The sequence below is a fragment of the Anguilla anguilla genome, chromosome 8 (genome assembly GCF_013347855.1).
Source record: "Anguilla anguilla isolate fAngAng1 chromosome 8, fAngAng1.pri, whole genome shotgun sequence".
In the NCBI taxonomy this organism is placed as follows: domain Eukaryota; kingdom Metazoa; phylum Chordata; class Actinopteri; order Anguilliformes; family Anguillidae; genus Anguilla; species Anguilla anguilla.
The window spans coordinates 1,279,477-1,296,244 of NC_049208.1; the positions used below are offsets into that span (position 1 = coordinate 1,279,477).

At 43.9% G+C, this 16,768-nt stretch overlaps 1 protein-coding gene and 1 long non-coding RNA gene across 5 annotated transcripts; one reads left to right on the plus strand and one right to left on the minus strand.

Annotated features, from left to right (window-relative positions):
• The first annotated feature begins 1,108 nt into the window (after positions 1-1,108).
• Positions 1,109-13,463, plus strand: LOC118232846 (thymocyte selection-associated high mobility group box protein TOX-like). Of its 4 annotated transcripts, XR_004766410.1 has the most exons (10): positions 1,109-1,583; positions 4,510-4,575; positions 6,569-6,814; positions 9,037-9,285; positions 9,714-9,959; positions 10,054-10,134; positions 10,427-10,909; positions 11,808-11,959; positions 12,116-12,521; positions 12,589-13,463. XR_004766410.1 is itself a non-coding variant. In XM_035428013.1 (9 exons), exons 1-9 carry the CDS (start codon positions 1,464-1,466, stop codon positions 12,129-12,131), a joined length of 1,659 nt encoding a protein of 552 aa, XP_035283904.1. In that variant the 5' UTR covers positions 1,109-1,463; the 3' UTR covers positions 12,132-13,463. The 4 variants fall into 4 exon arrangements, 3 of the variants coding, with proteins under 3 accessions (XP_035283904.1, XP_035283905.1, XP_035283906.1); XM_035428013.1 differs by having other exon boundaries at positions 12,116-13,463; XM_035428014.1 differs by having other exon boundaries at positions 9,729-9,959; positions 12,116-13,463.
• LOC118232847 lies at positions 9,235-14,842 on the minus strand. The gene is made up of 3 exons (XR_004766411.1): positions 14,681-14,842; positions 14,178-14,309; positions 9,235-9,320 (listed from the first exon to the last, which is right to left on the minus strand). It is a non-coding gene; the product is annotated as an uncharacterized LOC118232847 (long non-coding RNA).
• Positions 14,843-16,768: the final 1,926 nt, after the last annotated feature.

Sequence of the window (16,768 nt, forward strand, 5' to 3'; positions counted from 1 at the left end):
AAATCAGATCAGTCTCTGTTTCAAAATCAGATCGGTCTCTGCTTCTGGGTGAGATGAGCGTCTGTCTGCAGAGCTTCAGTGCTGAGTGGATCTGAGGACACACGTGGCTGCAGATACAATGTGCATTATTGCTAAAAGGTCAAGGCCGTCTGAAGGGAAATGTCAGCCACACACACTGACCTATTCACAAGTGAGTAATCCCCTAAGAATGTCCTATTTATGCGGGTATAATCCTTTCAGAAAGTATCTGTTGTCTCATAGACTCTGCAAACCCCCATTAAATGTTTTCACAGTAATTGCAATGAGTTTGCTTCTTCTCATTTATTTATTTTTATAGAATTTTTAAAGAAATATTATATAAGTCAATCTTTCAAAAAGCATATTTTGATGCTATTTTATAAATGGTTTTTTTAATTATTCCATGACTTGGAAGCATCATTATTCAGAGTGGAGGAAGAGGATATTTTACCTTCTGGCTTCTCATAAGAAGAAGATGTTTACTCTATTCAAGTTAAAAGTTACTCTATGAGAGTTGCTATGACACTGGAGATTGTACTGTGTACAAATGTTTTAACCCTTTGAAGTGCAGGTCTTTTTGGAATGTTTTTTTTATTCTTCTTTTTCTTCAAAATGATAAGTCAGTGTGTTCTAGAACTCCATTCATTTGATTGTTACGTAATGACTGTTACATCAGCGTTAGGGTGACTCATCCGCAGGCCAGCCCGGTGTCAGACTTAAAGTAAGGCTAAACAGTAACATGGATGCATTGGGGGATCTCCCAGAGAGATAATTATAGTGGTCGAGTAATATGCAAAAAAAGGTCTGATCAAATTAGCATGTACTATTTGCCTCTCATTTTGTTATAGTTCTTCTCTTGACAACTTGCATTATTGGTCCAGCTTAATAGCCTAAATGCAATGTCCAAAATGAAATGTCAAATTTAACAAACCATTTTGCCTTTGCGCCAGACATACTTCAGAAAAAGCGTTAATTTCGTATATAATAGCCCAATATTGTTGATGTGCACGCGCACCGTAGCGCCCCCTGTGGACCACTCGAGCACACGCGCCTTACCTCCTGCTAGTCAGCACGAGCCTTTTGTGTAAATAGTGAGAGGGGTGAGAAGCGAATGAAACTGTCCCTCTTGCGAACTGCGCGAGGTTTCTGTTTTCATAAAACTGAGGATAAAACAACTTTCTGGAGTGGAAACCAGTTTAGACGGACAACGCGATCATTTGTCATAATTCATCATTTCAAAGCTTGTGGCATCCGTTTCCTTTTCCTTTCTTTTTTTTTGCGAAACCGCAAACGGATGTGTAAGCATCGAAGTGTTCCTGTAAATCGACACTGCAAATGTCGAACTTTTACTAACGCAACGACTCCCCTTTTTTGTTGCCGAATCGTTACCTTACAGCGAAAACAGAAGTAAGTGGGGAAACAGGTGATTTGGTAGATCTGATGAAATGGACGTGCGATTTTACCCTCCTCCGGTTCCACAGAACAGTTTGATACCGCCTCCATCAGCAACAGACCCTTCCTGTCCGGAACCCTCGCTTCGCTTTGACCCTCTATATTGCAACCAGGTGATTAACTTTAAATTACTCTTTGCGTCGTTGACGCATATTTACAGCAACAAAAGTTTAGCCACCTCAAGAAGTTGGGATTATTCAAAACGCATCCACGCGTATGTTTTAATAATGCAAACATACCTAATACCCAATGTTATTAGTCCAGTCCAGTCCACTCGTATGGAAAGAAGGGGAACGCATTTCACCGTTTCGGACAGCACGAAAACTAAGTTGTATTGTTCGCAGTTTATTTGCTGCCTTGAGAGCCTGCACATTTACTCTAAGGGAAATGCAACGCCGTGAATTACTGGACCTGTTGGTTTGCGAGCTACGATGAAGTTTTCCGCGAGCAGGGTTCGTATACCTTCGTATTAGAACGAGTTGATGTTTGAGTGTAGCCTACTATGCAGTAATCGCGAAAAAGCTAACAGGTGTAATTTGAGTTTATCCACAGTTTAGTCCAGAGTATTTTAGCTCACACACACTACGATTAATTGGCGTGCCTTACATGATTATTTACACTTAGCTGCTGTCTTTTCAATAAGAGCCAACCCAGTCGCACCTTATTCGAAATAAAGAGCGAATACATGAATTAATTAATGAATGAATGAGAGTGTGCGTGTGTGAGAGAGTGTGAACGGAGGTAAACACTTTTTTGTCAAAAACCTTTTCCGTGTTTACTTCCTTCACGCTTTCATCCCTTCTAAACGTAGGTGCATGGTTATGAATTCGTCAACAGCGATTTCTCAATTTCACGAGATCATGTGTTTACTTTTTGTGATGTTGCAGTAAGGAAATCCTGCAAAGTCCGTGAACAATGTGAAACATCTTTTTCTCAAAAGCCACAATGATGCCAGGTATACTGTAATGATCATTTCTTTCCCTAAAATAGTTTTTCAATTCCCGACAACATCAAGATTGTTTTAACAGCTAGCCGTTTGTGTTTCTTCCACTGAGTAGAAGGATTTACTATCCGAAGATGCAATGTAATCAATTATTCGTTTGTACTGCAAATACAGTGCCTGGGTTTATGAAAAAGATATGATTGTTTCTTCTTCTTGAATAATAATAATAATAATAATAATAATAATAATAATAATAATTTATTTGAAATTATCTGTTACAATAAGACTAATAGTTAGCTGTTAGCTCCCTCTCAGGGTCGGTCAGTTTTAAGGGTGTGATTATACACTTCAGTGTTTTAGAAACTCGCCAGATTCACCTCCTGGGTAAATGCTTTTAAATTTGTGAAGTGTGACGCTGACTGTGTGAAATTCTTAAAACAGTTTTTTTTTTAATTAGATGGGGGTGGGATATTTTTGGAACAGCCTGGTGTGTGTGAGTTTGTGTGTGAGATTCAGACCCTGAATGACCTTTTCATTGCGCCCTGTCACGAGCAGCTTGCAGAGCACCAGTCTGTCATCCCAAGAGAGGACTGAGGTTTTAAGAAAAGTGATTCTGATGCAGAATTGAATTGTGAATGATTCACCACAGCAGTGTAAATTGCATGGCTGGCGGGGGCGGGGGCGGGGGCGGGGGCGGGGGCGAGGGGGGGGGGGGGGGGGTTCTATTTACTGTAATGTAATTGAACAGGATGTTCAGATTCGGGCCTGCGTGTGCCGGAGCCTTTTCGGTGGTTGTTTTGCAGATGAAGGGCGTTTGAAGGGGTTCCCTGTCCTCACGTTGCCCTGCTTGGGGTCCCCGGCTTCCAGGGGGCAGTTCGTGTGCCGCCGTTTCCGTGGAAACGCTGAAAGCTCTGCTGTAATTACCCCCGCGTGGCATCGCCAGTGTAAACCCTTAATCACGCTAAATTATTTCTGGCTATAAATAGCTTGGTCGTGGGTAATATAGGAACAGTCGTGTGCTATTCACCTCATTCACTTCGCTTGGTAAATAGAGGCAGGCGCTGCGCTTACTGTCTTTGTGTTTATTGGGCGTAATCGAAATCCATGGAGTCACTAGTCCGGTTAAATTTGGCTTGTCCCGTGAATGTTGTTAAGGTGTAGTTACAACAGTGTCCATGTGTTGTAACGGTTAGAAGTCTGGTTTTGTATTTTGTGGTTCAGATTAATCTAGAACAAGACCTTCAGTGAAATCCTTAATAATGTCGCTGTGACTTCAGGAATTGAGGGGAAAGAGTAGATCTGTTGCGCTTACACGACACGTCTGTTGACTGAAACTATGAGAAGAGGACTTGCATCCCAGTTAAGACCCGTCACTTCAAAAGCTCTTTTGAAGATAAAGGCGTAAGATTTTGTTTTGACACATGAAATATGGGTCACGCCAATTATTCAGAGGGCAAGACGGATCGTGCCAGACCATGATATTTGGGGCGGAGTTTCCCTATAACGGACAGGGCGGGGGAGGAGCGGATGTTGCCAGGGCGATTGGTAATACCGCATGCAGAAGTGTGGTCAAAGGTGTTGTAAGCCACCTGACCTAGAAACCCCGTTGCCACAGTTTTACAGGAAATTAAAAACCCTGTGCAATCATGTTTTATTGTGATTATAACAAATCAATTTGGTGAGAAGATAGACAAGATAAAGATGTGTAAGATATGTCGTTTTACATTTCCCTTTTTTTCAATTTTTTAGACAGTAAAATGATCAGTTTTGCTTTTGGTGCAAAGTCATTTATGAACACGAGAGCTGATTATCGAATAAAGTGTGTTTGTTCTGGTAGGCCACTAAATGGTCAGACAGCTGATTGGTTAACCTCCATGGCTAATCATGCGCTGTACTGAAGGATACTTCCACTAAGGCACAGGCACCTGACAAATTGCTCATCTCTTTTTCTTTCTCTCTCTCTCTCTCTATTTGTCTCTCTCTCAGTCTCTCTCCCCTCCATTTTTTTCTCTTTCATTTTTTTCCCTCTGCATCTCTCTCGCTCAGAATGTAATGGTTAAAAGCTTTCTGAGTGTTTGCTGCTCTTGTGTCTGCAGTTTGACAGAGAGAACATGTACATGAGCATGAGCGAGCCGATCCAGGACTTCACCCCGGTCTGCCAGGTGGGTGACCTGCTGCTCTCTGCTGCTCTCCACTGCTCTCTGCTGCTCTGCGCTGCTCTCTGCTGCTCTCCGCTGCTCTCTGCTGCTCTGCGCTGCTCTCTGATGCTCTCTACTGCTCTGCGCTGCTCTCTGCTGCTCTCCACTGCTCTCTGCTGCTCTCGGCTGCTCTGCGCTGCTCTCTGATGCTCTCTACTGCTCTCCGCTGCTCTCTGATGCTCTGGAGCAGAGGGCTCACGTTCCGCAGTTTCCAATATTAAAGTCAGTTTTATCGTTTTCATGTTCAAAAGTAAGAAAACACACTTCAAATGACTCCAAAGCAACTTGAAAGGCAATGTTATGCCTTGGTATAACACTGAAAACATAACATTTGTATAGTTATTAAGTAATTGCTTTACTGTAGTTAAAGCTTTTATAAGGTTCAGAAGAAATATTTCCGTTCTCCTGTTATAGCATTTTTCTCAGTTTTCGCTTTTGTTAAAAGTGTTAATGTGTGTTGCTTGCAAGAATCACATATTATTTATGAAGGTTTGTCTTTCGAAGCGAAAGTGAAACACAGCGCTAGATTTCGTGGTTTAAATGTACAAAGCTTTTAATGCCTCTTTTCACACATCTCTCTGTTACTTCCTTTAATCGTTTGCACTTTCTGCACAGGAGGAGAAATGCAGAGAGCGAGAGAGAGAGAGAGAGAGAGAGAAAGAGAGAGAGCGAGAGAGAGAGAGGGAGAAAGAGAGAGAGAGCGAGAGAGAGAGTGAGAGAGAGGGAGCGAGACAGATCGTATCCATTTCCACATTCACAGTCTTAGCCCTGGCTGCCCAACCCCTGTCGATCCACCATCCTGTAGGCTTTCATTTAAACCCTAATTTGGCTCACCTGACTCCTCTAATTAGCAGCTCAATGAGAGCTCTAGCTGTTGAGTGAGGTGTGTTTTGTTAGGGTTGGAGTGAAAACCTACAGGATGGTAGATCCCCAAGAACGGGGCTGGGTTTGTGCTGTCTAAGCACAACGTGAATCACATTTACCAAAGCTCACTATCTGAGCTGTGTGAAGCCAAGGGGAAGTAGTGGCGATTGTTTCATTTCATTTCTACAATCACACGTTCCTACAGAGTTAAAACACTCTTTGATGTGCAAGCCTAGGGGTCAAAAGCATCAACCCGCCAGATTTATTCTTTAGTATTATTTATTATCGAGTGTTATTAAGTGTTTATTAAGTGTTATTAAGTGTTTATTACTAGTGGCCCTCCTTTTGGCCACATCTCTCTGTGGACTGAAATCACACCTGTTTACATTGAGGCTGAGCTAGCGCTGAACTCTGAGCACTGGGTTTACATGGGTTTAACATACCCAGTATACCTCAGACCCAGGCGCTGCATAGAGATCTACATCCTCAATCTTTCTCTCGCCTCTGCTATGTTGTTGGTCTATGTGTGTTGTTGGTTTTATTTGTGTTGTAGCTTTGTGTGTGTTGTAGGTTTATGTGTGTTGTAGGTAGGTTGTAGGTTTGTGTGTGTTGTAGTTTATGTGTGTTGCAGGTTTATGTGTGTTGTAGTTTGTGTGTTGTAGTTTGTGTTGTAGTTTATGTGTGTTGTAGTTTATGTGTGTTGTAGTTTGTGTTGTAGTTTATGTGTGTTGTAGTTTGTGTTGTAGCTTTATGTGTGTTGCAGGTTTATATGTGTTGTAGTTTATGTGTGTTGTCGTTTGTGTTGTAGCTTTGTGTGTTGTAGTTTATGTGTGTTGTAGTTTATGTTGTAGTTTATGTGTTTTGTTTTTTATGTTGTAGTTTATGTGTGTTGTAGTTTATGCTGTAGCTTTATGTGTGTTGTACATTATGCTGTAGCTTTATGTGCTGATGACGGCTGTCCCTTATGACGCTGGTGTCTCGGCATCAGCTGTGCTCATTGCCTCGGCCTGCTTGTGTGTGCTTCTGGAAACCACTCTGGGCACGAGCGTCTGATGGACATGATTCAGTGTTGTTCTTTATCTTCTATCGGCAGGCGTACCCTGTGTCCAGCCTGGGGGACGATGACTTCAACATCCCCCCTATCACGCCCCCCGCCCTCCCCGAGCTCACACTGCCCCCACGAACAGAGTCAGAGCCCGGAACGTACCATTCCCTGCGCACCCCCGTCACTCAGAGCGGACTGCACCCCTTCCACCCCTACAGAATGGACTCGCCCGAGGTGACCATCTCCAACACTTTGAGCCAAGATGGAGGTCCGGCCCCCAGTTTCCTGTCAGCTGTGAGTCTGTCTTCTGTGTTCAGAGAAACTGAGAGGGGCAGAGGCATCAGTCCATCTATCACTGTTGGGTGTAATGTGAACTAAGTACAGGGATTGTTCTTGTGATTGTGCATTACACCAGTATGCAACTATTTTGCACATTACTGGCTACTTTCAAACAGTGATGTAGTTTTTTAAAAGAGTACATCTTGCATTAAAAGTATTTTGAATGTATTTCAATTGAATGATCTGTTTTATGTTAAATGTAAACAAAAATGTTACTATCATCTGGAAAAATAGCTTTTAAAGAGCATCTCTTTGAGAATATGAAAGTGTAAACACACATACATGTGTGTGAGAAAACACATCAAATAAATACTGGCCTTTATTGACGGGAGAAATGAAAGTCAGCGCGGGGGTTTGGTGTTTATGTGAAGAGCCCGGGCTGAGCAGCGTAGCGCTGGGCCCTAAAGGGCAGCCTGACTAGCTGTGGTTAACCAGCCCTGCAGCAGCACTCTCACAGTTACATAAACCGAAACCCCCCTCTCACCCCCCTGCTGCTGTCCTCGCACGTTCTGAACAGTAAGCGTGACCAAATTATCTTAACCGTTGGCCCCGTTTCAGAATTTGTCACACGCTCTGGTTGAGGTTGTGTGAGTCTCACCGGATCCAACTTAACCCTTTTGCACGGCGCTGGCTTATGCAAGCTCCCTCCCTCCCTCCCTCCGTGTGCTGTAACTACGCCGATGTGTCAACGTTCTGTCCCGTCCGCGTTTGGGCGGCTACACTGATAAACTCATTTGCTTTTACCTGTAAATAACGTGACCCCTTCAGCCAGCACTGGAGTTTTGGGAGCTGTGCTTGTGCATTGCATGATATTGCATTACATTCATATAGCAGATATTTTTTGCAAAATATGTTGACTTGAGATTGCTGACGTAACAAAAATCAACATTTATCAAGCGACAATTTCTACATCGCAAAAAAATGAATATAGGTGAAGAATGTTGAGAGGTAGAGAGCATTCTGGGATAGAAGACTGGGGTTATGAAAGATGGGTCTCACGGGGGGGTGGGGGGGGGGGTATGGGAGAGGACTGGACGGACAGCAGTCATTTCACCTCGGTTATGTGTATTATTAGTCTGTATAATTCTAATTTACGTTTTTATGTTCGTAAACAACAAAGCGAGCTGAAAAGAACTGAATTATATACGAGACGGAAGGTGTGAGAGTTCAGTCACGAATCCCCTCTTCTTCTCCCCTTAATGTACTGCGATACAGCGGAACGTCCATCGGGGGTCTCTGTGAGTTACTGTTGCCAGGCGACCGGCAGGCGCATGCAGCTGTGGTGTAGCCGGGAGGAGATGATTGGGTGAATTATCTCTGAACATCAGATCGCAAAGACACAGCGGCCTTCTCTCCTTCAGTGACCTGCGATTGGTCTCCATGGATGTGGGGTTTCTTCAGTGTCAGGGGCTGAGTTGTTGGAGTTGAGATGTCTAGCAGGAGAGAAGTTGTTCTGTGTGTTTTTAGTGAAGTAAGGGTCAGATTAATGGATGTCTGTCAGGACGATGAGCCGCAGGACTGTGGGGACCGTCATAAAATTCTGAACTCATGTAAAAGAGTCAAACAAACACATGGGTTTGCAGTAAAATGTTCAGTGTCAGATCAACTCTTATACGAGTCCCGATTACACTTATTATTAATTTTACAATGTACAATAATTTGGTTTTGCGTTTTCAACTTGTAGTGTTGTAAATTGTACACTGTGAAAGGTTTTTTGTGTTGCAAAATATAATTCCATTTCAGTTTCCATTAACCTGTGTAAAGCAATAGAACTGAATATTCTGCCCAACTATTAGCCAGCTATAACTCTCTGGGACGGAGTGAAACTAAAAACAGACTCAGTTGAAGATCTGAAAGCGGACAAGCGGTGCAGTACATGTGTCTTTATTTTTTATTTTGCCAAATCGGCAGCAAGAGTAGGACAGATCTGTTGCTTTCGTCTGTGACATCTGACTCAATACGAAAGAATTTCAGCACAAACAGCTCATTCTTTTTTCATTTCTTCCTCTTTGTGTATGGAAAAACCGTAAGGCACATCTGACATTTTTTGTGATACTATTTGTGTGTAATGAGTCAGTTTTGAACAAAATTCCAGGAAAGTAAATATATTTTTTGCCAGTCCCTAAGTCCCCTCTCCACTGCAGGTCCCATCATTAATGCTTCGACTCGTTTCGCAGATGCTGCGCAAGACTAGCTCCTCCCAGTGTGGAGCCTACCCGCAAGTGGACGACTTCAGGCCCTGCATCCAATCGGTGATGGTTCAGCACGGTCAGCTGACCACAATCAACCAATCGGAGCTCAGCGCGCATCTTGGGCTGAGTGGGAACGACGTGGTTCACGGCTCGCCGTCCCCGCCGGGGAGCAAGCGCAGGTCGCCGTCCCCGAGCAGCTCCACGCAGGAAGACGAGGCTGACGGGGTCCTGAAGGTCAATATCCGTCCGGCTCGGGGGCCTGAGTGTACCTCAGGAAATACAGCCAATAATAATCTCTGGGGATCACTGGTATTTAACGTAACATAACGTACTAATGAGAGCAGGCCATTCAGCCCGACAATGTTCACCATTTTCCTGCCACTAAAGTGTACCTAGTGCTCGCTTCACCTACAGACTAGATCGTATCTAACACCATATCCTGGTCCATATCCTGCACCATATCCAAACCTGGTCATGAAAACCTATGGAGTTTCTGCCTCTACTACATGACCTGGCTTTTTTTTTGGATTTGGAGATGCCAAATTTGTATTCAAAATATATATATATATAAAATTCAGAGATGATTTGAATGAATAAAGATCCATTCTCCTGTGCTGTGGTGGTTTTGACCTGAACTGGGTTTTTTTCGGCGGGTAATGAAGGGCGTGGTCTCGCAGGGGGGCGGAGCAGAGAAAAGGCAGGCCGCAGACCTGGGGAAGCCGCCCAAAGTGCAGAAGAAGAAGAAGAAGAAGGACCCGAACGAGCCGCAGAAGCCGGTCTCGGCCTACGCCCTCTTCTTCCGCGACACGCAGGCCGCCATCAAGGGCCAGAACCCCAGCGCCACCTTCGGGGAGGTGTCCAAGATCGTGGCCTCCACCTGGGACGGGCTGGAGGACGAGCAGAAACAGGTGCTGCCCCCTGCTGGTGGACGGCGATAACGAGCCAGGCGCGGCTCTGTGGAGCATCGTGGGTAATGAGGGTGTGTGTGCTTGCTTTCTGTAGCTGTACAAGAGGAAGACCGAAGTGGCCAAGACTGAGTACCTGAAGCAGCTGGCAGCCTACAGAGCCAACCTGGTGTCCCAGGTAAGCGCGGCCACGTCTTTTACCTTTCATTTGAAATTCAGATTTCCTCCTCCTTTTCTGTATGGTTTATTCCTCTGTGCCACCTGCAGTTTGACCTACACTTCCACCATTTTGATTGTTATTAGTAGATGCATGTTTTGAGATACATTTTTCTATTTTCTAGCAAAATAAAAAGGTACGCTTTTTTAATCTAATTTTGTCCGTCCCTGAACTGGACCCATTAAACACTTCCTTTGTCTGTTCGTCACGCGGTCGTTTTTTCCTCTGTCTTTTTCGTTTGGGTCGTTTCCAGAGCTACTACGAGTCGGGTGAAGTCACCGCTCCGCAGGGCTCCCAGTCGCCAGCGTTCCCCAGGTCAGGACAGGCAAACAGTGGGGTTTACCCCGAACGCTCTCACCCCCAACACCTGCGTCCCACCGCCCCTATGCCAACACCTCTCCCTGGAGCCAACATGGCGTCCCCGATGTCTCTACCTGGAGCCAACATGGCGTCCCCAATGTCTCTCCCTGGAGCGAACATGGCGTCACTGATGTCTCTGACCGGAGCCAACATGGCATCACAGATGCCTCTCCCTGGAGCCAACATGGCGTCCTCAATGTCTCTTCCTAGAGCCAACATGGCCGCCTCGTCCCCTCCCCCACACCCCACAATGCAGCGGGGTGTTAGCCTCCAGCACCAGCAGCAGTTTGTTCCCATGCAAAAGCCCCTTGGCAACCACCAGCCCTTTGGCAACCACCATCATCAGCTTCCGCTCCACCCCCAAACCACAGCACAGGTAAGCTCCTCCCACTGCTACAGGGGCATAAGTGACATAAGTGCTACACTGCACCACACACACATACGCACACTCTCTCTCACACACACACACACGCACGCACACTCTCTCTCACACACACACACATACGCACACTCTCTCACACACACACACGCACGCACACTCTCTCTCACACACACACACATACGCACACTCTCTCACACACACACACGCACGCACACTCTCTCTCACACACACACACACACACGCACGCACAATCTCACACACATGCACACACACACTCACACTCTGCCTGTGAGACTGGGGCTGGCTGTAGGCAGTTAAGGGGGAGAACACAAAAGAGGCAGATGGTGCCATTGTGACTGAATGAAGAGAAAGAATTTTTTTGGTGGGGGAGGGGGGGTTCAGTACAATGCGTGAATGCCCCCCCAACCCCCCCAATCTGCTGCTGAGCTGAGACAGGCCCTCAGTGTGTCCAGAGAGTACCCCACCCCCCACGCACCCCCCCCCCCCCCACCACCCACATAGTTACAGTCTCTCTCTCTCTCTCTCTCTCTACCCAACCCATAAGTGTTACAGTCTCTCCCTCTTTCTCTCACTCTCACACACACATACACACACTCTCTCTCTCTCTCACACACACACACACACACACACACTCTCTCTCTCTCTCACACACATGCACACGCCAGTGTTTGATGTGTCTTATGTAGTGGCTCCTTGTTGCTCAGTGTCCTCAGTGTAGGAGCCTCTCCTGGTCTTTCTGTGTGCACAGGCATGGACAGCCTGGCCAGACCAAACCGCTCTGACTGTATGCAAGACTGTCATTGGTCTTCTCTGAAATTGGAACCAGTGGGGTTTCTGTCTAATTTTTTTTTTCTTTTTATTTGTTTTTTAGGGATTTCTTCCTCAAGCAGAGTTCCTGGGCATGTTGAGCAGAACATCAACAGTGGGCCTCGCCTTGACTCCGCCCACCGATTACAGCCAATCAGGGTGCAGAGATTCCTCTTCTCAGGGACTGGATTGGAGTGTGGATTACTATAGCAATGGGTCAGTGCACAACACACTCACACTCACACACACGCATAGCTAACACACACGTATGCACACACTGTTGGTTGCAGTCGCTCCTCCTGGACATGAAACTAATAAAGTTTTTCTCATGTCCTTTCTCATTTGGGAACCCTGTTGTCTGGCTGCCTGTAGGACCCTGCAGAGATGAACAGGGCCGTCCCTCAGCTCTTCTACACCCTGGTCAGAAGCAGGGGGGCCGGAGTCCACCGTTAAATCCCAGAGCAAACCTGCCTTCCTTGCGCTACGAGTCTGAAAAGGACATTTTTTTTCTCCTGCTGAAATGTGTTATATTCCTTAACTGCCATAGCTTGTAGTAAAACAAAACCCTGAGCAGGAATGGCCAGGCCATGTATTGTTTGGGGTCAGGGATATGGTCAGTCCATCCTCTGTCGAAGGTGGGTTTATGGCCTGCTCATGTACCATAGAGGGTGGGTTTATGGCAGTGCATACACCATAGAGAGTGGGGTTATAGCCAGCTCATGTACCACAGAGGGTGGGTTTATGGAAGATCATGTACCATAGAGAGTGTGGGTTTAAGGTCAGCTCGTGTACCATAGAGGGTGGGTTTATGGAAGATCATGTACCATAGAGAGTGTGGGTTTAAGGTCAGCTCGTGTACCATAAATGATGGGCATTTAATCAAGTGTTGCACTCCATCATTCTTTACATGCAATTTATCATAAATTTAAGCAACAGCCCGTTATTGTGGAAACGGAGGCTTTACCTCTGAGGCTTGCTAAAGATGAGCAGAAGAGCAAACAGTTTTACCTTTATGGTTTTACCCTTTGTCTTAAAAGGGATTTTCTATTGGAATATGTTTATATTCTGCCATCTAATTTATAATTCAATTATAGTATAATATTTGCAGTGTTCTCATTTTGTTTTGGTCTTGCTGAACATCAGGTTAAAATAAGTTGTACATTGAGGAAAAACTACTTAGAAATAAGGAGTAAGATTATTTTGAAGTACAGAGGGCTTGTTTTTTTAAAATCTATCTAATGTTATTATTTTTCTCTTAGTAAGTACCACTGAAACCCTCAGCGAGCATGCCAAATGCGTATCTGGCATTAATGAGATTAACTAGCTGTGACAGACTGTACATATGGTTAATTCATACCATGTCTTTTTTTTTTTTTTAAACCGAATGAAACATTTTGTACCTATTTATGATATAATAAATATAGATTTTTGTACCTAACAGTTTCAGAACTGAAAAATGTGGGGTTTTTTTTTTGGACAGAACTGATCCAAACAGCTTTGCAAAGACTATTTTGTGTCAAAAAATAAAGCTAAACTGCATTTTTGTGCAGTAACTAGTAACCTTGAGAATAGTCTTTTTTTTATAGCTTGCAATGCATTTGTTATTGTATTTAGCAAAAGTCAGCATATCATTGTTTTTATGTTAAATGTCTGTAACTATACATAGATTTGTAATATTTATGAACATTTAATACACAACAATAAATGACTGGTTTGAACATTTGTAATTTCTTCAAGTGATTCTTGCTGCTTAATTCAAAGAGCAGCGGGAAAGCTGATCAATTTATGTTGACTAATTTGAACACAGTATGATATTCAGCCAATAATTTAAACAAACAATGTGCTTCTGCAGGACCTCCACATGAAATGCTTGTTAGAAACGAATAATGAATTCAGAAATTGCCTTTTGAAGAACTAACACGAGGTCCAACAAAATGACAGCATTTTGTTGGAAAAGTATGTAGGCATAATTTGATCACATGAGTAAGAAGGTTAAAGACATTTACACTCTAATGTCCAACCAAATACTCTGTAATATTAACACACTGAAATGTTATCAAAACTAAATTAATTATCAGCGTGAAATTAAAGCTAACCAACATCAGATAACGATATCTCCGATGTGTAGTCTGGTGACCACCCTTAACGCCCTCTGGTGGTTAGTTCTGAATGTGCGGGCGAGCCTAGAAGTGTGGGATACCGTTTCCTTAAGTGAGCGACTCAGTACCAGTGGCACTGTGGCAGAGCTACACGCGTTAGCCATAGTGTTCCTGACATAATGTTTCACGGCCAGGTTCAATATCTGCTGTCAGTATTTTTTTGTGCCATCACTATGCCGAGACTGGATTTTCTTTCACGCAGTTACGCTTTTTCCCCCACACGGTTTAATCCGCATGAATAAAGAATGAATACATGCATTTAGAAGACGACTTACTGTAAATTGGCTGAGTCGGGCTGTGTTCATTCAATGAACTTTGCGGTTTGGCCTGCGCCACGTAAAGCGTCATGGATTGAAGAGGGAGGACATTGCCATCTTGTGGCGACCAAGAACCATCGCATGTTTCTCCTGGTAAGGAAAACCCGGTGAAACCTTTTACAAAACCTTAATGGAATAAATCTTACGAGTGTACACACAAAATAGATTTATTATACACTTTCAGTAATTCCCAATGAAACCCCACACCATTGCTGTGTTACAACTGCCATTATTTCTTCCTGAAAAAGTATAAAAATAAATATACAACTATTGGAGGAACTGTGGTGATATATATATATGGGAATAATTTGTATTTTACTTTTTGTCCAATACTTAAAACATTTTGGGATTAAATAATTAGTAAAATATGTAGAACTTTCAAAATTGGAAGAGCTAAAGAACCAAAATTTGTTATCCTAGGTATGATACCACCAGAGATTAATTTAGAAGTTGACAAGTACCTGCACAGAATGTTAAAAATAGCAGACATGAAGCAAATAACTAGAAGCGGGTTAAAACCCAATCCACTGTTGAAGTGCAAAAATAATTTCAAAAAATAAAATGTAAAGGTGCTGCAAACGTTTCAGTTCCTCAGTGCTTCTGCCAAACTGATGCAAAACAGAAGACTAGTCAGCCAACGGTCTTAATTAACACCTGCTGATGACCAGGCCTACTAACAGGCTAAGATAACAAGCTCAATAAAAACTTAATTGTCTTTCAGTAATTTAGATTTCATTAGTGGGCCTGTTCATCACCTGTTGTTAATTGAGACGATTGTCTGACTCTTATTTTTCTGCATCGTATAAGGAAAGCTTCAGAGGAAAGTCTTTGGACTGAAATGTTTGCAGCCTTTTTTTGGCACTGATGCAATTGCAGCAAATAAAATTTTGTTATTTTTGTGATCTCAGCTTTGTTAATTGATTTTTGGGGCCGTGGGGCATGGTGGAATGTGTAAGGTGTGCAGGTTCTGCTTTTTACCGTCAGTCTGATAATGGCATTGTCCCTTCTGGGAATTGAACCTGCATCCTACAACACAAGCCCGGTGCCCTAACCTCTGTCATGCCCTCCTGCTGTATTGCCTAAGTTACGTTGCCATTTGCCAAACTCTAAGGCAGCAGAAGCAGCAGGAGCTAATTTACAGCACAGAACAGGAGCGTCAAACTGAATCCCAAAGGGTCTGCAGTGCCTGCAAGTTTTTTGGGTTTCCTTTCAATCAGTTGCCAATTAAGGCCTTGAGAACAAGGTGTGTGGATTCCTCAGCCAATCAATGACTTAAATGAAGCACTTGTGCCGAGGACACCCAAAAAACCAGGACTGGAGTTTTACACCTGTGGCATGGAATGTTTTTTAGAGTCGGAAGAACTGGATAAGAAGGAATATCATGTTACCCCATATTAAAGGGCACTATGTAACTGTTACGATTTGTGCAAATTTGCACCAAAATAATCTGTGTTCTGGAAAAAAAAATCCTGATTGTGCTTTGCTAAAAACACAATCGGGTGTTTTTAGCAAAAATGTGTTTCTAACACAGGACTGCCCAACCATGCTCCTGGAGGTCTACCGTACTGTAGGTTTTCACTCCAACCCTAACAAAGCACACCTCATTCAACAGCTTCAACAGCAACAGGGCTGCACAACCCTGCTCCTGGTAGGTTTTCACCCCAACCCAAATTTGGCACTGGTACTAAACAGCAACTGAATGAGGTCTCTAGCTGTTGAATGAGGTGTTCTTTGTTTTGGTTGGAGTGAGATCCTACTGGATGTTAGATCTCCAGGAACAGGGTTATGCACCCCTGTTCTAAAAGTTCAAGTTCTCAGAATCCACATGCATCAAATAAACATGTGGTTGACCTGTGGGGTGTTTTTTTTACATTCTGTATGTGCAAACCCTTTGAATGTTATGGCTGAGAGCAGACAGGCTGATGTAACACGGTCTACCAGACGGCAGTGACATTGCAAAACAGGTAGATTTTGCAATGAAAAGGTTTATTTTCAGTCATTGTGCCGTCTCATACCAACTCTTGGCTTGTGAAAGGCTACTTCTGTGCATCCAGGTACGGTTACGTTAGTGCAACCATAAAACATTACATTTACATTACATTCATTTGGCAGACGCTTTTATCCAAAGCGACGTACAAAAAAATAAAACAACCATGAAACAACCATCACCAACGTGTTCACAGCAGCCGCTCGGCTAGCGAAACGGATCTGTACGGGGAACATTCTTCTCTCCCGGTGTGCATCTTAAAACTAAATGGCGTCCCATCTGGGATGTCAACTGTTGTGTTCAGCGTTGTGGAAGCAGTTCATGCTAGCCTCGGCGTACAAGACACTGAGCGTGAGAAAGAAAGAGAAAAAACAGGGTTCACGTGAGGACACCTGCTCTGCCCGAGAATAACCTGTCTCTCTCTCCGGTTCCCCTGTTTGCATTTCTGTTTCCAGTTCAGTTCGGCTGTCAGAACAAATAGCCGCAGCGCTCCTAGTCAAAGTCCAGGAACCCGAAGCTTCCCGCAGCCACGTCAATCTCTTCATTTCTGTTTGGATAGCGT